The 24,126-nt window shown below is 38.4% G+C and overlaps 1 protein-coding gene across 6 annotated transcripts in view; it reads left to right on the top strand.

Moving 5' to 3' along the window:
* CCDC30 (coiled-coil domain containing 30) overlaps positions 1 to 24,126 on the top strand; it is a 154,629-nt gene that overhangs the window by 78,041 nt on the left and 52,462 nt on the right. For 5 of the 6 annotated variants that reach the window (XM_082466117.1, XM_082466116.1, XM_082466115.1 and 2 more), the window contains exon 9: positions 19,238 to 19,417. In XM_082466117.1, the coding sequence (XP_082322243.1) occupies positions 19,238 to 19,417 (180 nt within the window). Of the gene's footprint in view, positions 1 to 15,487; positions 15,732 to 19,237; positions 19,418 to 24,126 lie in introns of all 6 variants that reach the window. The other variant, XM_082466118.1, reaches the window with a different exon arrangement.

Here is a 24,126-nt window from a genome sequence, read left to right as displayed (position 1 = left end):
GGCTAGTGCACCACAGCTAGCCGGGAGGGAGTCCGGGAAAAAGTCTGGACCTGCCCAAGAGGCAAGAGACCATTGTTTCAGGGTGCGCAAGGAGAGGGGATTCAGAACACCACCTAAACGAGTTCCAGAGATGGACAGGAGCCGCGGCTATCAGCGCCGACAACAGAGATAGGCATGAAACGCTAAGGCTGCTATTGCATTCACCAATAAGCCTGTGTGCAAGCACAGGTCACTATCCACACCGCCCCTCCCGGAAGCCTGTGCAGCCCGCCACTGCCAGGTTCCCGTGATCCAGGGACAACTTCCCTGGGAGAACACACGGCGCGCCTCAGGCTGGTGCAACGTCACGCCGGCCTCTGCCGCCACAGGCTCGCCCCGCATCCATACCCTCCCTCCCCACAGGCTGAGTGAGCCAGAGCCCCCAAATCAGCTGCTCCTTTAACCCCGTCCTGTCTGAGCGAAGAACAGACGCCCTCAGGCGACCTACACACAGAGGCGGGGCCAAATCCAAAGCTGAACCCCCGGAGCTGTGCGAACAAAGAATAGAAAGGGAAATCTCTCCCAGCAGCCTCAGGAGCAGCGGATTAAATCTCCAGTCAACTTGATGTACCCTGCATCTGTGGAATACCTGAATAGACAATGAATCATCCCAAAATTGAGGTGGTGGACTTTGGCAGCAACGATATATATATACTTTTCCTTTTTCTCTTTTTGTGAGTGTGTATGTGTATGCTTCTTTGTGTGATTTTGTCTATACAGCTTTGCTTTTACCATTTGTCCTAGGGTTCTGTCTGTCTGGTTTTTCTTTTTTTTTTTTTTTTTTTTAGTACTTAGCGCTTGATATCATTGGTGGATTTGTTTTTTAGTTTGGGTGCTCTCTTCTCTCTTTCTTTCTTTTTCTTTTTTGTGTCACTTTAATTTTTAATAATTATTTTTTATTTTTTATTTTATTAACTTTATTTTATTTTATTTTTTCTTTCTTTCTTTCTTTCTTTTTCCCTTTTCTTCTGAGCTGTGTGGCTGACAGGGTCCTTGGGCTCCAACCGAGTGTCAGGCCTGTGCCTCTGAGGTGGGAGAGCCGAGTACAGGACATTTGTCCTCCAGAGACCTCCCAGCTCCGTGTAATACCAAACAGTGAAAGCTCTCCCAGAGACCTCCATGTCAACGCTAACACCCACCTCCACTCAACCACCAGCAAGCTACAGTGCTGGACACCCTATGCCAAACAACTAGCAAGACAGGAACACAATCCCATCCATTAGCAGAGAGGCTGCCTAAAATCATAATAAGGTCACAGACACCCCAAAACACACCACCAGACGGGGACCTGCCCACCAGAAACACAAGATCCAGCCTCATCCACCAGAACATAGGCACTAGTCCCCTCCACCAGGAAGCCTACACAACACACTGAACCAACCATAGCCACTGGGGGCAGACACCAAAAACAACAGGAACTACAAACCTGCAGCCTGCAAAAAGGAGACCCCAAACACAGTAAGCTAAGCAAAATGAGGAGACAGAGAAACACACAGCAGATGAAGGAGCAAGGTAAAAACCCACCAGACTAAACAAATGAAGAGGAAATAGGCATTCTACCTGAAAAATAATTCAGAGTAATGACAGTAAAGATGATCCAAAATCTTGTAAATAGAATGGAGAAAATACAAGAAACATTTAACAAGGACCTAGAAGAACTAAAGAGCAAACAAACAATGATGAACAACACAATAAATGGAATTAAAAATTCTCTAGAAGGAATCAATAGCAGAATAACTGACGTGAAGAACGGATAAGTGACCTGGAAGATAAAATAGTGGAAATAACTACTGCAGAGCAGAATAAAGAAAAAAGAATGAAAAGAATTGAGGACAGTCTCAGAGACCTCTTGGACAGCATTAAATGCACCAACATTTGAATTATAGGGGTCCCAGAAGAGGAAGAGAAAAACAAAGGGACTGAGAAAATATTTGAAGAGATTATAGTTGAAAACTTCCCTAATATGGGAAAGGAAATAGTTAATCGAGTCCAGGAAGCACAGAGAGTCCCATACAGGATAAATCCAAAGAGAAACATGCCAAGACACATTAATCAAACTACCAAAAATTAAATACAAAGAAAAAATTTTAAAAGCAGCAAGGGAAAATCAACGTATAGCATACAAGGGAATCCCCATAAGGTTAACAGCTGATATTTCAACAGAAACTCTGCAAGCCAGCAGGGAGTGGCAGGACATATTTAAAGTGATGAAAGGGAAAAACCTACAACCAAGATTATTCTACCCAGCAAGGATCTCATTCAGATTTGATGGAGAAATTAAAATCTTTACAGACAAGCAAAAGCTAAGAGAATTAAGCACTACCAAACCAGCTCTACAACAAATGCTAAAGGAACTTCTCAAGGCAGGAAAAACAAGAGAAGGAAAAGACCTACAATAAGAAACCCAAAACAATTAAGAAAATGGTAAAAGGAACATACATATCGATAATTACCTTAAATGTAAATGGATTAAATGCTCCAACCAAAAGACATAGACTGGCTGAATGGATACCAAAAAAGACCCATATATATGCTGTCTACAAGAGACCCACTTCAGACCTAGGGACACATACAGACTGAAAGTGAGGGGTTGGAAAAAGATATTCCATGCAAATGCAAATCAAAAGAAAGCTGGAGTAGCAATTTTCATATCAGACAAAATAGACTTTAAAATAAAGACTATTACAAGAGACAAAGAAGGACACTACATAATGATCAAGGGATCAATCCAAGAAGAAGATATAACAATTGTAAATATTTATGCACCCAACATAGGAGCACCTCATTACATAAGGCAAATGCTAACAGCCATAAAAGGGGAAATCGACAGTAACACAATCATAGTAGGGGACTTTAACACCCCACTTTCACCAATGGACAGATCATCCAAAATGAAAATAAATAAGGAAACACAAGCTTTAAATGACACATTAAACAAGATGTACTTAATTGATATTTATAGGACATTCCATCCAAAAACAATAGAATACACTTTCTTCTCAAGTTCTCATGGAACATTCTCCAGGATAGGTCATATCTTGGGTCACAAATCAAGCCTTGGTAAATTTAAGAAAATTAAAATCATATCAAGTATCTTTTCCGACCACAAGGCTATGAGACTAGGTGTCAATTACAGGAAAAAAAAATCTGTAAAAAATACAAACACATGGAGGCTAAACAATACACTACTTAATAACCAAGAGATTGCTGAAGAAATCAAAGAGGAAATCAAGAAATACCTAGAAACAAATGACAATGAAAACACGACGACCCAAAACCTATGGGATGCAGCAAAAGCAGTTCTAAGAGGGAAGTTTATAGCAATACAGTCCTACCTGAAGAAACAAGAAACATCTCAAATAAACAACCTAACCTTACACCTAAAGCAATTAGAGAAAGAAGAACAAAAATCCCCAAAGTTAGCATAAGGAAAGAAATCATAAAGATAGAGCAGAAACAACTGAAAAAGTAATGAAGCAAACGATAGCAAACATCAATAAAAGTAAAAGCTGGTTCTTTGAGAAGATAAACAAAATTGATAAACCATTAGCCAGACTCACCAAGAATAAAAGGGAGAAGACTCAAATCAATAGAATTAGAAATGAAAAAGGAGAGTAACAACTAACACTGCAGAAATACAAAGGATCATGAGAGATTACTACAAGCAACCATATGCCAATAAAATGGACAACCTAGAAGAAATGGACAAATTCTTAGAGAAGCGCAACCTTCCGAGACTGAACCAGGAAGAAATAGAAAATATAAACAGACCAATCACAAGCACTGAAATTCAGACTGTGATTAAAATCTTCCAACAAACAAAAGCCCAGGATCAGATGGCTTCACAGGTGAATTCTATCAAACAGTTATAGTAGAGCTAACACCTATCCTTCTCAAACACTTCCAAAATATAGCAGAGGGAGGAACACTCCCAAACTCATTCTACGAGGCCACCATTACCCTGATACCAAAACCAGATAAAGATTTCACAAAGAAAGAAAACTACAGGCCAATATCACTGATGAACAGAGATGCAAAAATCCTCAACAAAATACTAGCAAACAGAATCCAACAGCACATTAAATCATACACCACGATCAAGTGGGGTTTATCCCAGGAATGCAAGGATTCTTCAATATACACAAATCAATCAATGTGATACACCATATTAACAAATTGAAGCATAAAAACAATATGATCATCTCGATAGATGCAGAAAAAGCTTTCAACAAAATTCAACAGCCATTTACCATAAAACCCCTCCAGAAAGTAGGCATAGAAGGAACTTTCCTTAACATAATAAAGGCCATGTATGACAAACCCACAGCGAACATCATTCTCAATGGTGAAAAACTGAAACCATTTCCACTAAGATCAGGAACAAGGCAAGTTTGCCCACTCTCACCACTATTATTCAGTAGGTTTGGAAGTTTTAGCCACAGCAATTAAAGAAGAAAAAGAAATAAAAGGAATCCAAATTGGAAAAGAAGAAGTAAAGCTGTCACTGTTTGCAGATGACATGATACTATATAGAGAGAATCCTAAAGACGCTACCAGAAAACTACTAGAGCTATTCAATGAATTTGGTAAAGTAGCAGGTACAAAATTAATGCACAGAAATCTGTTGCATTCCTATACACTAATGATGAAAAATCTGAAAGAGAAATTAAGGAAACACTCCCATTCACCATTGCAACAAAAAGAATAAAATACCTAGGAATAAACCTACCTAAGGAGACAAAAGACCTGTATGGAGAAAACTATAAGACACTGATGAAAGAAATTAAAGATGATACAAACAGATAGAGAGATATACCATGTTCTTGGATTGGAAGAATCAACATTGTGAAAATGACTGTACTACCCAAAGCAATCTACAGATTCAATGCAATCCCTATGAAACTACCAATGGCATTTTTCACAGAACTAGAACAAAAAATTTCACAATTTGTATGGAAACACGAAAGACCCTGAATAGCCAAAGCAATCTTGAGAAAGAAAAACAGAGCTGGAGGAATCAGGCTCCCTGACTTCTGGCTATACTCCAAAGCTACAGTAGTCAAGACAGTATGGTACTGGCACAAAAGCAGAAATAAAAACAGAAATATAGATCAATGGAACAGGATATAAACATATGGTTACCTTATTTTTGATAAAGGAGGCAAGAATATACAATGGAGAAAAGGCAGCCTCTTCAATAAGTGGTGCTGGGAAATCTGGACAGCTACATATAAAAGAATGAATTTAGAACACTCCCTAACACCATACACAAAAATAAACTCAAGATGGGTTAAAGACCTAAATGTAAGACCAGACAGTATAAAACTCTGAGAGGAAAACATAGGCAGAACACTCTATGACATAAATCACAGCAAGATCCTTTTTGACCCACCTCCTAGAGAAATGGAAATAAAAACAAAAATAAACAAATGGGACCTAGTGAAACTTAAAGCTTTTGCACAGCAAAGGAAACCATAAACAAGACGAAAAGACAACTCTCAGAATGGGAGAAAATAGTTGCAAATGAAGCAACTGACAAAGGATTAATCTCCAAAATTTACAAGCAGCTCATGCAGCTCAATATCAAAAAAACAAACAACCCAATCCAAAAATGGGCAGAAGACCTAAATAGACAATAGATATACAGATTGCCAACAAACACATGAAAGAATGCTCAACATCACTAATCATTAGAGAAATGCAAATCAAAACTACAATGAGGTATCACCTCACACCAGTCAGAATGGCCATCATCAAAAAATCTACAAACAATAAATGCTGGAGAGGGTGTCAAGAAAAGGGAACCCTCTTGCACTGTTGGTGGAAATATAAATTGAAACAGCCACTATGGAGAACAGTATGGAGGGTCCTTAAGAAACTAAAAATAGAACTACCATACGACCCAGCAATCCCACTACTGGGCATATACCCTGAGAAAACCATAATTCAAAAAGAGTCATGTACCCCAATGTTCATTGCAGCTCTATTTACAAGAGCCAGGACATGGAAGCAACCTAAGTGTCCATCGACAGATGAATGGATAAAGAAGATATGGCACATATATCCAATGGAATGTTACTCAGCCATAAAAAGAAATGAAATTGAGTTATTTGTAGTGAGGTGGATGGACCTAGAGTCTGTAATACAGAGTGAAGTAAGTCAGAAAGAGAAAAATAAATACCATATACTAATACATATATATGAAATCTAAAGAAAAAAAATGTTTATGAAGAACCTAGGGGCAGAACAGGAATAAAGACTCAGACATTGAGGCTGGACTTGAGGACACGGGGAGAGGGAAGGGTAAGCTGGGACAAAGTGAGAGAGTGGCATGGACTTATATATACCACCAAATGTAAAATAGATAACTAGTAAGAAGCAGCTGCATAACGCAGGGAGATCAGCTCAGTACTTTGTGACCACCTAGAGGGGTGGGTTAGGGAGGGTGGGAGGGAGACGCAAGAGGGAGGAGATATGGGGATATATGTACATGTATAGCTGATTCACTTTTTTATAAAGGAGAAACTAACACACCATTGTAAAGCAATTATACTCCAATAACGATGTTAAAAAACAAAAAACAAAAAACCTCTGAATGGCTTCTTATTGCACTTAAAATCCAAATTTTACCATGACTTCTAATGCCCTCTGCAACTTGGCCTCTGCCTGCCTCTCCAGTTTCATCATTGTACCATTGATGTACAATGTCTTGTTTATCATGCAGTCTTTCAGATCCTCTAACCCTTCAAGCACTTTCCCTCTGTAGGAACTTTGTACTGAAAAGATCCCCGTGTCCAGAATGCTCCTCCGCCGGCTTTCCATGTGGCTAACTCCTTCCTACCTTTTCAGGGAGACAATCAGTAACTGCCACGTTAAGGAAAATCCTACATCCTGCTCTAGCATGTCACCTTGTTTAGAGGTGACTTATCATGATCTGTAATTACCTTGTTTACTTGTTTATTGTTGGTCCTCATATTCCTCCTCTGTGTGTTCTATGAGAGCATGGACCTGGCTGTCTTGGTCACCACTGAGTCCTTAGTGCATAGAACAGTGCTTGGCATATAAGTGATATTTGATAAATATTTGTTGAATTAATTAACATTTTTTTTCCCTTTCCTCTCTGAAAACAGAGTTCTATCACTAGCCACTCTTCTGTTCTACTAGGCTTTAGTTTTAATTGTACCTTGTCCTTGTAGGTTATCAAAATGCCTTCACATTTTACTTCTTAAGATCCCAGAAATCTTATGAGTAGGGCAAGGCCACTTTACAAATGAAGAGACTGAGACTCTGAGAGATTTTGCCTTGTCAAACGTTGCATAAATAATAGGTGGAAGATCCAGGACGAGAACCCATGGCTTCTACTATTACAGTCTCTTTCTTGAATCTCTGTACAGGTTAAGACTGCTATGTATCTGGGTTACTAGAAAAGGAATGGAATAATGATGCTGCCTAGGCACCTCCTACTAGCTGAAGACTGATGACAATTACAAAATTATAGAATGATATAAAAATAACAGAGGGGGTGAGTTTCAGTCAGAACTCGGTAAATAATGATTAAGAGCTACGTTAGAGGGGAGAAGAAATTTGAGAGTCATTGTGGGTTCTCTAGTCGGTAAGGTGTAGGTATACTGACTGCATGGCGTGTTCTCAGCTCCATGTTATTTTTGGCTGGTAGTCTACTTTTGCCCATGCAACTTTTACATTATTATTATTATTATCATATAAAATTAATAATAAAGTAATACATAGTCATGTGTATTACTTTTAAAAATCTGTTCAGTTTGCCTTTGGTTTCTAAGTCACATTTTCTCTTACACCTTTTGAAAGGATAAAGCCTGTTCTTTTTGGAGAGTGTTTATGTTAATGAATCTCATCCTAATATATTAAGATCACTTTAAATTAAATTACTACATTCTAAAGTATTGCTAATTCTCCTTAATTAACTAATTTATGTGAATGCAGTTCATTTATCCAGACCATTAGTAAAGATGTAAAATGGCATTAGCCCAGGATTATCCCCTGGAGAGCCCTGCTCATCATTCCCTCCAAGCCAAAGAAGACTCACTGACTGCCCTGCTCTAAATATGGGTTTACAGGTACATCTCACTTACCCACCTAAGAGGAAGACCATTTAAACTTTAAACTATGGAAACATAATGAAGGCTACTTCTCTTCTCCTATGACTACATGGCCACTATGCAACTATAGGAGGAAATTATATTAGGTCTGGCTAAATTTACTCTTTATAAAGTAATTCAACCCTCTAATTGTGACAAATCAAGCACCTTCATAGATATTAAACTTACATGACCAGTTTATAGATTTTTCATGTTTTAAAGTAAACTTTTTATTTTTGATGTAATTGTAGATTCACATGCAGTTATAAAAAATAATAGAGATCCCATGTATCATTTACTGGTTTTCCCCAATGGTAACCTCTTGTAAAACTGTAGTACAGTATCATAACCTGGATATTGACATGGATACAGTCAAGACACAGAACATTTCCATCACCACAAGGATTCCTCATGTTGCCCTTTTATAGCCACCCCCACTTCCTTCCCACTTCACCCCCTCCTTAACCCCTGGTGCTGTTCTATTCTAACTAGTCTATTCTCCATTTCTAAAAGTTTTTCATTTCAATGATGTTATATAAATGTATCCATACAATAAGTAACATTTTAAGGTAGACTTTTTTCACTTAACATAATTCTCTGGAGATTCATCTAGGTTATTATGAGTATCAGTAGTTGGATACTGTTCATTGCTGAGTAGCATTACATGGTATGGATATACCACAGGTTTTTTTAACCATTCATCCATTGAAGGATACCTGGGTTATTTCTAGTTCTGGCTATTATGAATAAAGCTGCTGTAAATATTCAAGCTTTTATGTGAACGTAATTATTCATTTCTCTGGGATAAATCCCCAGGAGTGCAATTTTGGGTAAACTGGTACTTGCATATTTAATTTTAGTTAGTTGTGGTTTTTTTTTTTTTTTTAAGAAATTGCCAAACTGTTTTCCAGCGTGACTATATCGTTTTACTTTCCCACTAGCAGTGTATGAGTGATCCAGTTTCTCTGTATCCTCACTAGCATTTGGTGTTATCACTTTTAATATCTTTTGCCTATTTTCTAATTGGATTTGTTTTTTTAATGTTAGATTTTGAGAGTTCTTTATAAAATCTAGATACTTGTCCTTTGTCGGCTCTGTGACTTGCAAGTATTTTTCCCAGTCTATAGCTTGTCTTTTCATCCTCTTAACAAGGTTTTCTCAGAGCAAAAGAAATTTAATTTTGATGAGGTATCAATTTTTCCTTTTATGGATCATACTTTTGATGTTAAATCTAAGAATTAGTTGCTCAACCTTAAATCTTGAATATTTTCTCCTATGTTTCATAGTTTTGCATTTAAGCCCATGATCTATTTTGAGTTAATTTTTGTATGCAGTATGAGACTTAGATAGGACTCTCTTTTTTTGCCTATATATATTCAATTGCTTTAGCATCATTTCTTGAAAAGGCTGTCTTTCTTCCATTGAATTGCTTTTGCACCTTTGACAAAAATGAGTTAGGCATTGTGAGTTTCTGCTTCTGGGTTCTCTAATTCTATTCCATTGATCTATGTGTCTATCCACTAATATCATACAATCTTGACTGCTGTAGCTGTATAATATAGTTTTGAAATTGGATAGACTGATTCCACTTTATTCTTTTTCAAAATTGTTTAGCTATCTAGTTCCTTTGCCTTTTCATATAATGTTATAATAATCTTGTCTGTGGCTACAAAAAATCTTGCTGGAATTTTGATACGAATTGTTTTAAATCTGTGTATAAATTTAGGGAGAATTGACATCTTTTCCTATGTAGAATCCTCCAATCCATGGACACAGTATGTCCTACATTTATTTAGATATTCTTTTATTTCTTTCACCAGCATATTATAGTTTTCAGCAGACAAGAACTATACATGTTTTGTTGATATACACCTAAGTATTTCATTTTTCTGAGCAATTATAAATGGTATTGTATTTTAAATTTCAGTGTCTATGTGTTCATTGCTAATATACAGAAATACAATTACTTATCTTGCATCCTGTGACCTTTCTGAACTTGTTTATTTGTTCTAGCCTCCTTTTTTTTTTTTTAAAGGTTTCTTGGGATTTTCTACATAGACAATCATATCATCTGAAAATAATGCGATTTCAGATTCTTTCATCTTTTCCAATTTGTATGCCTTTTACTTCCTTTTTTGTCTAATTGCACTAGCTAGAACTTCCAGCAATATGTTGAATAAAACTAATGAATGTGAACATATCTGTCTTGTTTCCAATCTTATCAGGAAGGCTTTCAGTTTTCACCATTAATACAATGTTAGCTGTTTGGTTTTTGTCAAATTGAAGAAGTTTCTCTCTATTTCTGTTTTTCTAAGGTTTTATGATAAATGAGTGTCACATTTTATCAAATGGTTTTTCAGTATCAACTGATATAGCTGATTTTCTATCTAGTTGTTCTATCAATTTTTGAGAGGGTTGTTGAAGTCTCCAACTATAGTTGTGGATTTGTCTATTTCTCCTTTCAGTTATTCAGTTTTTACTCCAAATACTTTACAGCTCTGTTGTTGTGCATACACATTTAGGATTGCTATGTCTTCTTGGTGAATTGACCCTTTTATCATTATATAACGTCCCTCTCTTTTTCTTTCTTTTAATTTTCTTATTTCTGAAGTCTACTTTATCTGATGTTAATATAGATTCTCTTGCTTTCTTTTTATTAATATTTGCATGATATGTCTTTTTCATCCTTCTGCCTTCAACCTGCTTATATTATTATATTTGAAATGAGTTTTTGTAAACGGCATGTAGTTAGGTCTTATTTTTTAATCCACTCTGCCAATCTCTGTCTTTTGATTGGTGTGTTTAGGCCAAATTACCATTAATGCTAGTTTAAAAATATTTATTTATTTGGCTGCATCGGGTCTTAGTTGCGGCATGCGGGATCTTTCATTGTGGCACGTGGGCTTCTCTCTAGTTGTGGTGTGTGGACTCTAGAGCTTGTGGGCTCAATAGCCCTGCAACATATGGGATCTTAGTTCCCCAGCCAGGGATTGCACCTGCATCCTCTGCATTGGAAAGTGGATTCTTAACCACTGGACCACCAGGGAAGTCCCAGTTTGCTATTTTTTCATTTTTGATTTTCTATTTGTTCTCTCTGTTATTTGCATCTGTTTTCTGTTTCATGCCTTCCTGTGGGTTACATGAACACTTTCTAATAATTCCATTTTGATTCTTCTATAATGTTTTTGAGTGTGCTTCTTTTTATAGCTTTACAGTGGTTGCTCTAGGTATTACTTTTTACACACACACACACATATTTTACCAGTTTGAATGAAATGTAGAAACCTTACCTTCCTTTAAGTGCCTTTACCCTCCCCAATTTATAATACAGTTTGTCTTAAATTTTTTCTCTACACACATTTAGAACCACATCAAACAGTACTATATTTTTGCTTCAACCATCATACAGAATTTAGGAAACTCATAAGGAGAAGAAAAATGTATTTATCCAGCTTTTTACTCTTTCTGTCCTTCCTTCCTGATGTTCCAGTATGCCTCCTTTTATAATTTCCTATGTGTATAGAGAATTTCCATTAGCCATTCTTTTAGAGTAGTTCTGCTAGTGGCAGATTCTCTTGATTTTTCTTCATCTCTGAACGTCTTGATTTCCTCTTCATTCCTGAAGAACATTTTCACTGGGTGTAGGACTCTGGGTTGACAGTTCTTTTCTTTCAGCATATGAAAAATGTTATGCCACTTCCTTCTGATCTCTGTAGTTTCTGATGAGAAGTCAGCTGTCATTTGAATTGTTTTTCCCTATCTGTAAGGTAGTGTTTCTCTCTTGTTGCTTTCAAGGTTTTTTTATTTGTCTTTAGTTTTCAGAAATTTGACTATGATGTTTTTTGGTATGGTTTTCTTTAGGTTTATCCTGTTTGGAGCTCACTCAGCTTCTTGAATCTGTATGTTTATGTCTTTTGGGAAGGTTGTAGCCATTATTTCTTCATGTACTTTTTCAGTCCTGCCTATTCTCCTTTCCTTCCAGGATCCAATAACAAAAGCATTAGATCTCTTATTATAGCCCCACAGTTCCCAGAGGCACTGTTTTTTTGTTTTGGGGTTTTTTTTTTTTCCTTTTTCCCCAGTCTATTTTCTCTCTGTTTTTCAGATTGGTTAATTTCTATTCTTCTGTCTTCAGGCTCACTGATTCTTTTCTCAGTCCCCTCCATTCTGCTGTAGATTCTATCCATTGAGTTTTTAAATTCTGGTTATTGTATTCTTCAATTCTAAAATTTCTATTTGGTTCTTTCTTATATGTTCTTTTTCTTTGCTGAGACTTTCTAGTTCTGAGACCTTCTATTTTTTCATTTGTTTCAAATGTGTTCATAATTGCTCATTAAATTATTTTTATGATGTCTGATTTCAAATATTTGTTAAATTCATCTGTCATCATCATGGTTTTGTCATCTATTGTTGCCTTTTCTCATTCAAGTTGAAATTCCTGGTTCTTGCTATGATGAGTAAGTTCAGATTGAAATCTGAATATTTTGGGTATTATGTTATGAAACTCTAGGTCTTGTTTTAACCTTCTATTTAGCTGGCTTCTTGTGATACCACTCTGGCAGGGTATGTGGAGGGGGGTGCTGTCTACCCCAGATTGGGGTAGAAGTCCAGGTTCCCCACTCAGCATCCATGGACACCCAAGGAAAGAGGGGCTCCTCATTACTGCTGGTCATGGTGGGAGTTCCTACTCCCCACTAGGTCTCTGCTTGGACTGCTCTGACTGTGATCATGAAGGATGCCTTGTTCCTGCTCTCCACTTGGCCTCCATGATATCATGAGCAGGGCAGCGGTAAAAGTCCTGACTCTCCACTAGGCCTCCTCTGAAACTACCCCAGTAAAGAGAAGGGTATCTCCTTACTGCCAGGTGGGGGTGGAAGTCCAGACTCCCCATGTCTGGTACTGCCTGGCAGGGATGAAAGTCCCTCCTCCCCACTGGCCTCTGACACTACCCACAGCAGGGGAGTTGTGCCTCATTATACCTGGTGAAGGTGGAAGTATGGGCTCCCAGCTTGACCTTTGCTGACATGAGTGGGGTGGAACCACAGTTTTTTCTATGGCGTTTGGCTGGAATAAAGTGGGTAATGTCTGAAAGTTTTCTTTCTTGCTTGGTTGTCCCTTTCTTGGTCCTCTGTATAGAGTAAAAAGCCTTCTGTCTATGCTTCTTGGTGTTGTCTAGGTTGCCAGCTTCTTCAGCTTTAAGTCTAGGATATATGAGGCTACAAGAAAACCTAGGAAACCCACAACCACGTCGTTCTTCAGGTCCTGAGTTACCTAGCTGATCTGACTTCTTTCTACCTTTCAGAGTCTTCTTATGTTTGTTTTATATATAATGTCCAGGGTTTTCAGTTGTACGTGGTAGGAGAAATAGGGAAAACTATGTCTACTTTATCTTCCTGAATGCAGAAGTCAGTTTTCCCATTAAAAAATAATAATAGGTGTATGTTTGCATTTTCCCAGTCTTCAAGTATATCTAGCTTCCATTGGGAGTAGGAAAAGGAAAAGAGTTTATGGAGGATGGAAAGAATCGTTAGTTTATCAGAAATTTATTTTTAAAGCATTTTACTTTTTATCTCATGTTTTTAATCATTTAAATATATTACCTCTAAAAAACTGCTGAGTTCAAAGTAAAATATTTAATTCTTTTTTATACAGTGTTAAAGGAATTTTAAAAGGGAAAAAACTCCATAGACACAATTTTTCCTGTGTTCCTTTCCAGTTTTTTCTATATTTACATTTCCCATAGTATGTGTTATGTTTATACACATATATATACATATATATTATTTATTGTTCCACCATCTTACTTTAATAAGTATTTAATGTTGATGAATAGTCTTCATACCACTTTCAAGTTGGTTTATCTTTAAACCTCTTAGCCATTTCTGTGTCTCCATTTAATCACTATTTTGAATACCATGGTTCTGAGCATTATTATACAATCAGCTTTTTTCTTCTTGTCAGGTATTTTATTTCAGTAAATTCATTGGTATGCAATTATTCAGTCAAAAGATCTGAACACGTTTATGTCTCTTCATCCGTATTGCCAAACTGCCTTCTTGAAGAATTTGAGCACCAACTATAATTTGTGAAGCATCCTGGGCTAGGCCCCAAGTACCTGAAACAAATTTAAGATTAAGGGAATAAAAATAAAATAAGCATACTGTGTTCACTCTACTTTTCATTCATACTCTCTAACCGTGAAAGGTACAGTCCCTCCCCTTGGCTTCTATGGCTCACAGCCTTTTAGTTTTCCCCCTCCCTCTCTGGCTTCTGAGCCTCCTCTTCGGGCCTCTTCCCTCTGCTTGTTCCTCACAAGTCTTTAGGCTTCTGTCCAGAATGATCCTCCTCCTCTTACTTTCCCGCTTCTCCCTGGCTCATCTTATCTAATCCCAAGGTTTCTGCTCACATTCCTCTGTATCTGTATCTTCACCCCAGGCATGTCTCCAGTCTATACCTATATTCCCCCTTCTTGGGCTACCATCCACTTGCCCACTTGCCCCAGTCAGAAATCCAGGTGTCACTCATTATTCCTTTTTCTCCCTCACCTGCCACATCCAGTAAATGACAGATCCTATCAATATTGTCTTCTAAATATCTCTAGAATCCATTCCTCCTTTCCATCCCCACCATCCTATTCTAGTCACCGTTGTTTAGTACGCAGATCACAACAATCTCTCAACTGGGTTCCCTGCCACACAGATTACAAATGATGTTTCTAAAGCACACTCTCTCTTTTGCCTCTGGGCTTTTACCTATCTTATTTATTAAGTCATCCAACAACCCACCCTCCAACATATACACACACAAGCAAGTATGCACACATCCCTACCTTTACATTTGCCTAGCTTGTGCGTACTCATCCATCAGGCCTCAGATTACTTACTACTAACTTAATATAATCACTTGTTAACTTATCCTTATTTCTCACTAAATTGTAAGCTCCTTAGGGACAGGGATTATGTCCTATTGTAGCCCTAGTGCCTGCCAAAGTGCCTGGTGCTTGTTGAGTGATTTTTTTTAAAATCTTTATAAGCTGTATCTGCCCAATGTCATACTAAAAGTTGAAAAAGTGAAAAACTCACTTAAACTGGTTGTTTGTCTACACCTGTAGACAAAAATCTATGATGGGTCATTTCCCTGAATATGAGTAAAAAAGATATGACTCATTTGTTTTTAAAGTTTATTTCCAAGAATAAGATAACTGCTCTGCTATAGAATTCAAGTTGAAAATCTTGCTCACAGCACTTTCTTTACTGGTAGATATTTTCCCTCCATATTCTGCTACTATAATGAGCATTTTGATAGTCTTTTGTTATTATATTTGTGCTAAGTCCTGAATCAGGAGAAAGTAAGCAGAAGGAAATTCCAGAGGAGGCAGTGAAGGAGGGCACTTTTCCAAGAGAGGGACAGAAGGAGGAGGACTCACAGCAGAACCAAGATATGAAAGGTGAAGAACAGCAGTTGACCTTGAAGCTTGAGGAAGTCGTGAGGCTCAGAGAAGAGCTGAGCTGTATGAATCAGAGCCTCCTTCAGTCTCAGAGCTCTGGGGATAGCTCAGATGACAGTAGCGTCCAGGTAGGTGTTATAAACACGTGGTCTGACTGGCTCCATTTCCTCGGATCAGCTGTGGCTAGAGGCTTAATTTTTATATCACTATTAACGTATATTTGTTGAGCAATATCATAACCATGGCCCGAATGTTAATAAAGTAGCAACCAAAATCTCAGCTCAGCCCATCAGTTGATATATTTTATTATAAAGTGTTCTTAGGCTTCTTCTAGGCTCAGCAGGAAGGAATGCTGATTGATTGTCAGTGTCTGCCCTGGGCAGGTGGGATAGAGAATGGCAGGATTTGTGCCACATTTTCTGTTCCTGGTACCTAGCCTCAATATACAAAATACATTGTTTGTTGGGGGGGAAAGGCCACAGACTTGGAATTGTTTTAAATATGGCTATTGCTATTTACTAGAAATCTGCCTGCAGGAGAAATAAAAGGAGTGACTACACCTCAATTCTTTTACCTCAATTTTATTGGTTCCCTCTTGTACAAATTAAGATTTCCCTGCACACACTTTTCTAGGAATTATTTTGAGATCCTTAGAGGGAGGCTTTGTACTCATATGGAAACCACATTAAAAAGACTGATAATATACATTTGAGAAGTGATTCAAGTGTACATTTAGAAAACAAGGAAGACTATTAGTAAAAGAAGTCAAAAATATATTTGAAAAGAGGTTTAGATAGAGTGAAAACTAGGCAAGTCATAATAAACAAGGAAAATATATACCTGAAAGGAGATTCAGATACATTTGAATGAGAAGGAAGTCACTGGATTTGCTCAGAAGACCAAAAAGAAGTATGACATCACATATTCAAAAAGAGGTTGATTTTACATATCCCAGACAATCCCTTTATTGGGCAGTGGGCCAGTGTAGGAGGCTTGGGCAGAGGCTGAACACTGTGGTCACAAAGATGATAAAATCTTTGCTTATGAGCTTAAAATAATCAGTGAACTTTTAGAATAATGAAATTTACAGTATAAGAAGTCACACCCTGGTTAATTTATTAATTTCCTCTAATTTACCCTTTCCCATTATTTGAAGAATCATTTCTCAGTACTTGCGGGGAGGTGAAAAACTATTAAGTATATAAAAACTCTCTGGGAAATCTGGGAAAATAGCCATTTTGTGAAAGAACAAATGTATATACCACATAGCCAGTAATTTTTTTCCATAATAATGACTTTGAATTATTGAAAGAAGTGTGTTATTCTTATTCATTTATTCACCCAGTATTAATTATTAATTGAGTATCAATTTTTTTTTTTTTTTTTTTGGCCATGCCACACGGCATGCAGGATCTTAGTTCCCCAACCAGGGATCTTAGTCCCTTGACCAGGGTTCGAACCCATGCCCCCTGCAGTGGAAGCACGGAGTCCTAACCACTGGACCGCCAGGGAATTCCCATTAATTGTGTGTCTATGATGTGCCAGGCCCTGTGTTAAGGTACATATAGCAGTAAATGAGGTAGACGTGGGCCGCATGGGAAAAAATAACATATTTGTGTTATTTGGATTCACATTTCCCAAAACACTCACACACGCTATTTTATTTACTTCTTTAAGCAAGCAAGGAAGAAAATACATTTTAGACAGATTTTTGTCTGCAGTGTGCTGTTCAGTGATAATTTCAGAAACTCTTTCTGTGTATGGGGTTCTTTGACCTTCTGATAGCTATAGATTGTTCTACTTTTTTTAGTTCTTGTGTGTGTGTAGTTTTTAGTCTTCACCCTGTTGTCAGATTATGGTGCTAATACTTTGCTGCCTTCCATGTGTACTGTGTCTTATTAATCTCATAATGTGCAAATTTAGGTAACTATATGCTGAGCCCAGACACCAAATTTTAAAGAATGCTCATAAATGGCAAATATGTAGGATAAAAACTGTGAGAGCCTCTATTATGAGTGACTATGTGAGCTATATTGTTCATATGTGTTTTGTGACATCATTTGTGGCTGCTGATGGCCTTTGGGGGCTTAATTTCTGTTGTTCAACAGTATTCCTGGTGAGGTTACAGTAGCTGAGTTCTAGATATTATTTTCCCACTATTCTTGAAACATATTTGAACCACCATTAATTATCTTAATTTTATAGGTTTAAAATGTAGTTTCACATTTTTTTACTATGCTCTAGGCACTATACTTAATACTCTGTGTATATTAAGCAATACAATGAGGCAGAAATACTATTGTTGCCACTTTATAGATGAAAAAACTGAGGCTTTAGAGAGCCTAAATAATTGGCCTAGAATGACACTTTGTGGTGGAACCTGGTCTGTCTCCTTTACAGCCTGACCTTTTAACAGTTTTGTCATCTGCTTCCACTTGCTGAGAAACTCAAAGAAAGCATATAGTCCTCACGTCAAGCTAATTTTCTAAGGAAGGGTGGCAAGCTGGCTCCCAAAAGCCCTCCCAGGGTGTATGTCTTAGATTATCTTGGTGAATTTATCTGTGATTTGCCCTTAGGCTTGCAGTCTCCAAAACTTTGATGTAATAGCCAACCCCCCCAAAATAGATCTGAGTCTTGGGGATACATTTACATTAAACCAAACTTTCAAGACTACTGGGTAAAATCAGAATGTCAATTAGGTATTCTTCTATAATAATGAATAAATATCACTTGAACATGTGTAGATGAACCATGCATTTACCCATAGCGAGCTAAGCAGGGATCTTAGATACTTGCAGCTCTTAAGACAAGCAAATTGGATCTAGATTGCCTTTCTGACTAAACCAAGACAGGAACTGAAGGGCTAACAGGACTTGGGGAATTCAGTGTGGCAATTCTATTATAAGCAAGATAAACTAGAATAATGACGTGGGCTTTTCAGAATGTCATGAACAGGAAGCACACTGGACCAGGACTCAGGAAACAGACAGTATCTTATCTATTGAACTGGAGAAGGTTGAATTATTTCTCTACTCAGCATGGCTGTGTGTGCCTACCTTTCAGAAAATCTAAATAACTCTTCCTTTGGTCACGGGAGTTTTATTGTGCCAGAGAGACCTGGCAGGAGAGTGTGTTGTTGAGGAGTAACCGAAGGAGAATCATTGGGGAATGAAAGGAAAGTGATGAGGAAACCTGGTAATTTAGTATCTCTCGCTAAATGTTCTCTTCCCCTTTGCCAACAGACACTATGCGCACGTGCGCACATGCAACCCACATACACGTTCACACTCTGCATCTTAATATGTTGACTCTTTGAACTCCCTATTTAAAGCATGTTTTGCTCTAAAACTGCCCACGCTTCTGTTCCCCTTCATTAATATGAAAAATAAGAAAGTTAATTTTCTATGCTTACTTTTGTTCACATAACTTCTTCAATATTTTCACTCTAATATAACAGGAGTTAAACTATATGAACATGTACAACTAGCAATACATGTAAAAGAGTAATTGGCTGTAGTTAAGCTAACTCCAAAAGCATTTACATGTGAATAATCACATTCTGACAGCTGGAACCCATGTTTTACCAACATTCTTTCAAATTGTCCATGTTCCCCTTGTAAAACGTTTGCTTTAGTATCTGTCATCTGGAGAAAAACTGAAATACCAGCAGCAAGAGGAGCTACAGCAACTTCGCCAGAATTTGCACCGGCTCCAGATTCTGTGCAACTCAGCAGAAAAGGAGCTTCGATATGAGCGAGGAAAGAACTTGGACTTAAAGCAGCATAACAGCTTACTTCAGGAAGAAAGCATTAAGGTAACTCCAGTGGGCGTATCCTTCATTTAAGAGTCTCGGTTGCTCAATTTACCCTGGGAATAAAGGAATCAAAATTCCTCAACTTGATAATTCACGACAGAGTCCCCAGATGGGTAGACAATGTGAGCTATCTGGTAACTCCCTCCTTTAACTTCTCCCTACCGAGTAGGTACACAGCTCAATGGTTTCTCTGCTGCTGAAAGGCTGTGTGTGCTGTCAACCTGTAAATATGAAAAGGTTTAAGTTACGCAGTCTTTTGAAATCATTACCTAGACCTTTTAGCACTTAGTAAATTTCGATGACCTGAACTAAATCACTGGTGGTACTGCCCTAGTTCTATCTCTGGATGTATTTGTCTCTAATAGATGCATTCATTATTATTGGTTGAATCAAATATCAACTGCATCAAGGTACAAATCATGAGAGAGCAAAGTTGTTCTTCCTGACATGAGTGCATCAAAAATTTGGGGGAACATCCCCTAAACATGCTTGTTTTAAAATAATCTATATAGAACTGCCATCCACAGATTCATCTAAATTTTATGAAACACAGGGGACTTCCCTGGCAGTCCAGTGGTTAAGACTTCATGCTTCCACTGCAGGGGGCATGGGTTCAATGCCTGGTCAGGGAACTAAGATCCCGCATGTCACGTAGTGCAGCCAAAAAAAAAGAGTAAGTTTTATGAACCACAAAAATGTTCAAACTGAACCACCATGTAAAATAGAACTTTCTTTTAATTGTGGTTCAATTCTGTAAACATATACTAGGAACCTAATATAAGCCCCTATCTAAGATTCTGGAATTCAACATTCAACAAATATTTATTGAGCATCAGTCCTACACAAGGCAGGCCTTCTTGTCAATACTGAGGGTTTAATGATATGCAAAACAGACACAGTTCTTATCCCCTAGTGCAGGGGTCAGCAAACTTTGACCTATGGGTCAAATCCTGCCTGCCTTCCATTTTTGTAAATAAAGTTTTATTGGCACACAGCCATACTGTTTGTTGACATATTATTGACGGCTGCTTTTGCACTACCACAGCAGATATGAGTAGCTCTGACGGAGACCACATGGCCCACAAAGGCTAAAATATTTACTATCTGGCCCTTTATACGAAAAGTTTGCCACCCCTAGTGTAGCAGGATCAATGACCTTATTCAAAAAGCGACATAAAAATGGATTAAGAAAGGTCCCTACTTTTAAGGAGCTCACAGTCTAGTAGGGGAGATATGGAGGAAAACAAATAGTCATTTATTTCTAACTTCAAAGGAAGCCCTTTTGGGAATTCTAGGATTATTTGGATAAACTTCTCACCCTTCCTGGTTTTTTGAATTTGATCATATTCCCTCAAGCCTTTGTATTTTTTTTAATAAATTTATTTATTTTTATTTTTGGCTGTGTTGGGTCTTCGTTGCTGTGTACAGGCTTTCTCTAGTTGTGGTGAGTGGGGGCTACTCTTCATTGCGGTGTGCGGGCTTCTCATTGCAGTGGCTTCTCTTGTTGCAGAACACGGGCTCTCGGCATGCGGGCTTCCATAGTTGTGGCTCACAGGCTCAGTAATTGTGGCTCACGGGCTCTAGAGCACAGGCTCAGTAGTTGTGGCGCACGGGCTTAGTTGCTCCGCGGCATGTGGGATCTTCCCTGACCAGGGCTCGAACCCATGTCCCCTGCATTGGCAGGCGGATTCTTAACCACTGCGCCACTAGGGAAGCCCCAAGCCTTTGTAGTTTTAAATTAAATTCCAAATCTTTCTCACATTTCAAGACAACCTTTTACCTTTCCCTTCAAACACCTTTCTTAGATCATTTTAACTGTCTACTATGAGCGTACTCAAGCAATGCTACATCTTTGTCAAGGCACAATGACCATAACAACAGATCATGACATCTTATATATGGTTGGCACCCTATAAATATTTGTTGATTAATGAACGAGTCCTTCAGGGATGGGTAAATGAGAGCTTGATAAAAAGAGAAGATATTTTTTGTTCTGTTTTAAATCTCCTTCATGGTGGGGTAAATTATTTGCCATTTCAGTAATGAGACATCATTCTTTTGGCTGGTCCCTTGGGCCAGGCATTTACGCAGAGTCATATGCAATAGCCAACTACCTTATAGTGACAGTTTGTCCACTTTATCTCTTATAAACCTCCCAACCCTGAAAGGTGACCATTTTATAGATGAGAAAACTGTTCAGGGGACTTCCCTGGTGGTTCTAGTGGTAAACAATCTGCCTTCCAATGCAGGGGACGCGGGTTTGATCCCAGATCGGGGAACTAAGATCCCACATGCCGCGGGACAACTAAAGCCCGCGCACCACAACTGCTGGGCTCGCGCGCCTCAGCAAGAGAACCCGTGTGCCGCAAATTACAGAGCCCACGCACTCCGGTGCCTGCGCACCACAGCTAGAAAGAGAAAACCCGCACGCCACAACTACAGAGAAGCCCACGCGCCGCAACGAAAGATCCCGCATGCCTCAACAAAGATCCTGCATGCTGCAACTAAGGCCCGACACAGCCAAAAAACTAAAAAAATAAATTAAATAAATAAATATACATACATATATAAAAAACTGTTCAAGTGGCAAAGCTAACAAATTGTGGAGTCCGAATTTAAACCCAGGTCTGTTTTGGTCTTTCCTGTGTAGAGTTATCTTTCCGCATTATCCCTTTCCTCAATTTGGGGTCATTTTCGAACCTCAGCTTTGCCGATTTAGAGATTACTTTTTAAAATCCACTCAGAGGCAATCGAACTCTGGGTCTCTGGCTAATGTTAGGCGTACTTGTAAGACTGGTTAAGAAAGCAGAATACTTATTCGTTGCTTTTAAACCTTTTTATTGTGAAATATAGCACTCAGGAAGTACACAAAACATAAATATACCGTTTAATGAATTGTTGCGACGTGACTACCCACGTAACCACCACCCAGGACAAGAAATAGCACATTGCCTGCATACCAGCAGCCCCTGCACACCTCTTTCCCACCATAATCCCGTTTCCTTCCATCTTAGCAGGAACCACTAATTGAAGTAATTACTCTCTTGCTTTACTTTATAGTTTTACCGTCTAGGTATCAATTCCACACAGTATGGTTCAGTTTTGCCTGCTTTTGAATATTTTATAAATATAATCAGTCAGTATACACACCTTGTATCCGTCTTCTGATGATCTACTTTGTTTGGAAGATTCATCCACGTTGTGGTGTATAGCCATTGTTCGTTCGTTTTCTTTGCAGTAGAGTATTCCACTGTAAGGAAATACCATGATTTATTTATTATTTCTGTGATTTATGGCCATATCACCTGTTTCCACATTGGGAATATCAAGAAGAATGCTATAGGTTTGCAGAGCTTCAGGCTGAGAGTGGTTCTGCCACCACCAATACTGAGACACTGTACTGAATCCTCTTCCTGGTGCTTAAATGTCCCAATCTGAAGCTTAAGAAGCCACTCTAGATGCACATGTCATTGGCCATAACAGTGTTTGCTCCAGTGTTGTCATCTTATTTCATCATTACCAGCATTACCAAAATGCTGAGCATTGTCTCTAAGACCAATGATCATGGATCTCAGAGGCCTTTAGCTTTCTTGGCCTATGGAGTAGGTGGATAATATATTATGAAACCTATATGCCCTTTCTATTTATAATAAGTTTAAGTTTCATAATCCTGAACCAATCCAATGCACCAAATATTCCAACACTCAGTTTCTTCTTTTCTTTAGTTTCTTTGTTTCTTCTTCTATTCATTATAAAAGCCAAATAGAAACCAGTGGGACAGGAGATCAGTGGAAGAAGGGGGATTAACAGGATGATTTTAATCTGGCAAAGGCCACATCATTCGAGGCCCGGCATGCTGGTGGGATATGTTCTCAGAGTGGTGGGGAAGCCACTGAAAGATTTAAGCAGGAGCGGGGGTCAAGTTGTTCAATTTATGTTTTTAAAAGAACACTTTGGCTGCAGTGTGGAGAATAGATTAGAAGGGAGTAAAAATGGAACTGGCATGACCAGTGCTATTGCTATGGCCCAGGATAGAGATGATGATGACCTAGCGAGGGTGGTGACAGAAATGACGAAAATGGATTGATGCAAGATGTGTTGTAGAGGTAGAGTGACAGCATGTGCTGAATAGGCTCACTTTGGCAAAGGAAGGCTCAAGGATGGCTCTCAGGTCACTGGCCTGAACAAAAGGTTGGATGTTGGCCTCCTTTACTGAAATCAGAAAGACTGAGAGAAGAACGCTTTTGGAGACATAAGCAGAATCAAGGAGTTCCATTTTGGCATTTCCATTATATATTGGCATAAAAGTGGTATTTTTAAATCATGAGAATGAACAGAGAGAGAATGATTTACTCTCTAGGAAGGCCTAGAATAGTCCAATAATGTTTAGAAGTTGAGTGCACTAGAATAGTCTACAAAAGAAACCAAGAAGCAACAGCAGAGGTAAGTGAAAACTAGGAGAGGTGGGTATCACAGACTCCAAGAGAGGAGAACTTTCTGAGATGGATGGAGTAACTGCTACTAACAGGTCAGCTGTCCACTGGACTTAAATTCTGGCCAGGGAAGGTCAGTAGTGCTCTTGGCACTACTGAAGTAGTGGGAATGAAAGCCGGCTTGGAGTAGACTAGAAAAAAAAAAGGATGGAAACTCTTTAGACCATGCATGTGTAGAAACCCTTAAGTAAATTCCTTTGTCCAGCTGCCATCTGG

The sequence above is a fragment of the Balaenoptera physalus genome (assembly GCF_965194825.1).
Source record: "Balaenoptera physalus genome assembly, chromosome: 1".
Lineage (NCBI taxonomy): Eukaryota > Metazoa > Chordata > Mammalia > Artiodactyla > Balaenopteridae > Balaenoptera > Balaenoptera physalus.
Note: the sequence above shows the minus strand (reverse complement) of the source record. Positions and strands in the feature narration are given on the sequence as shown.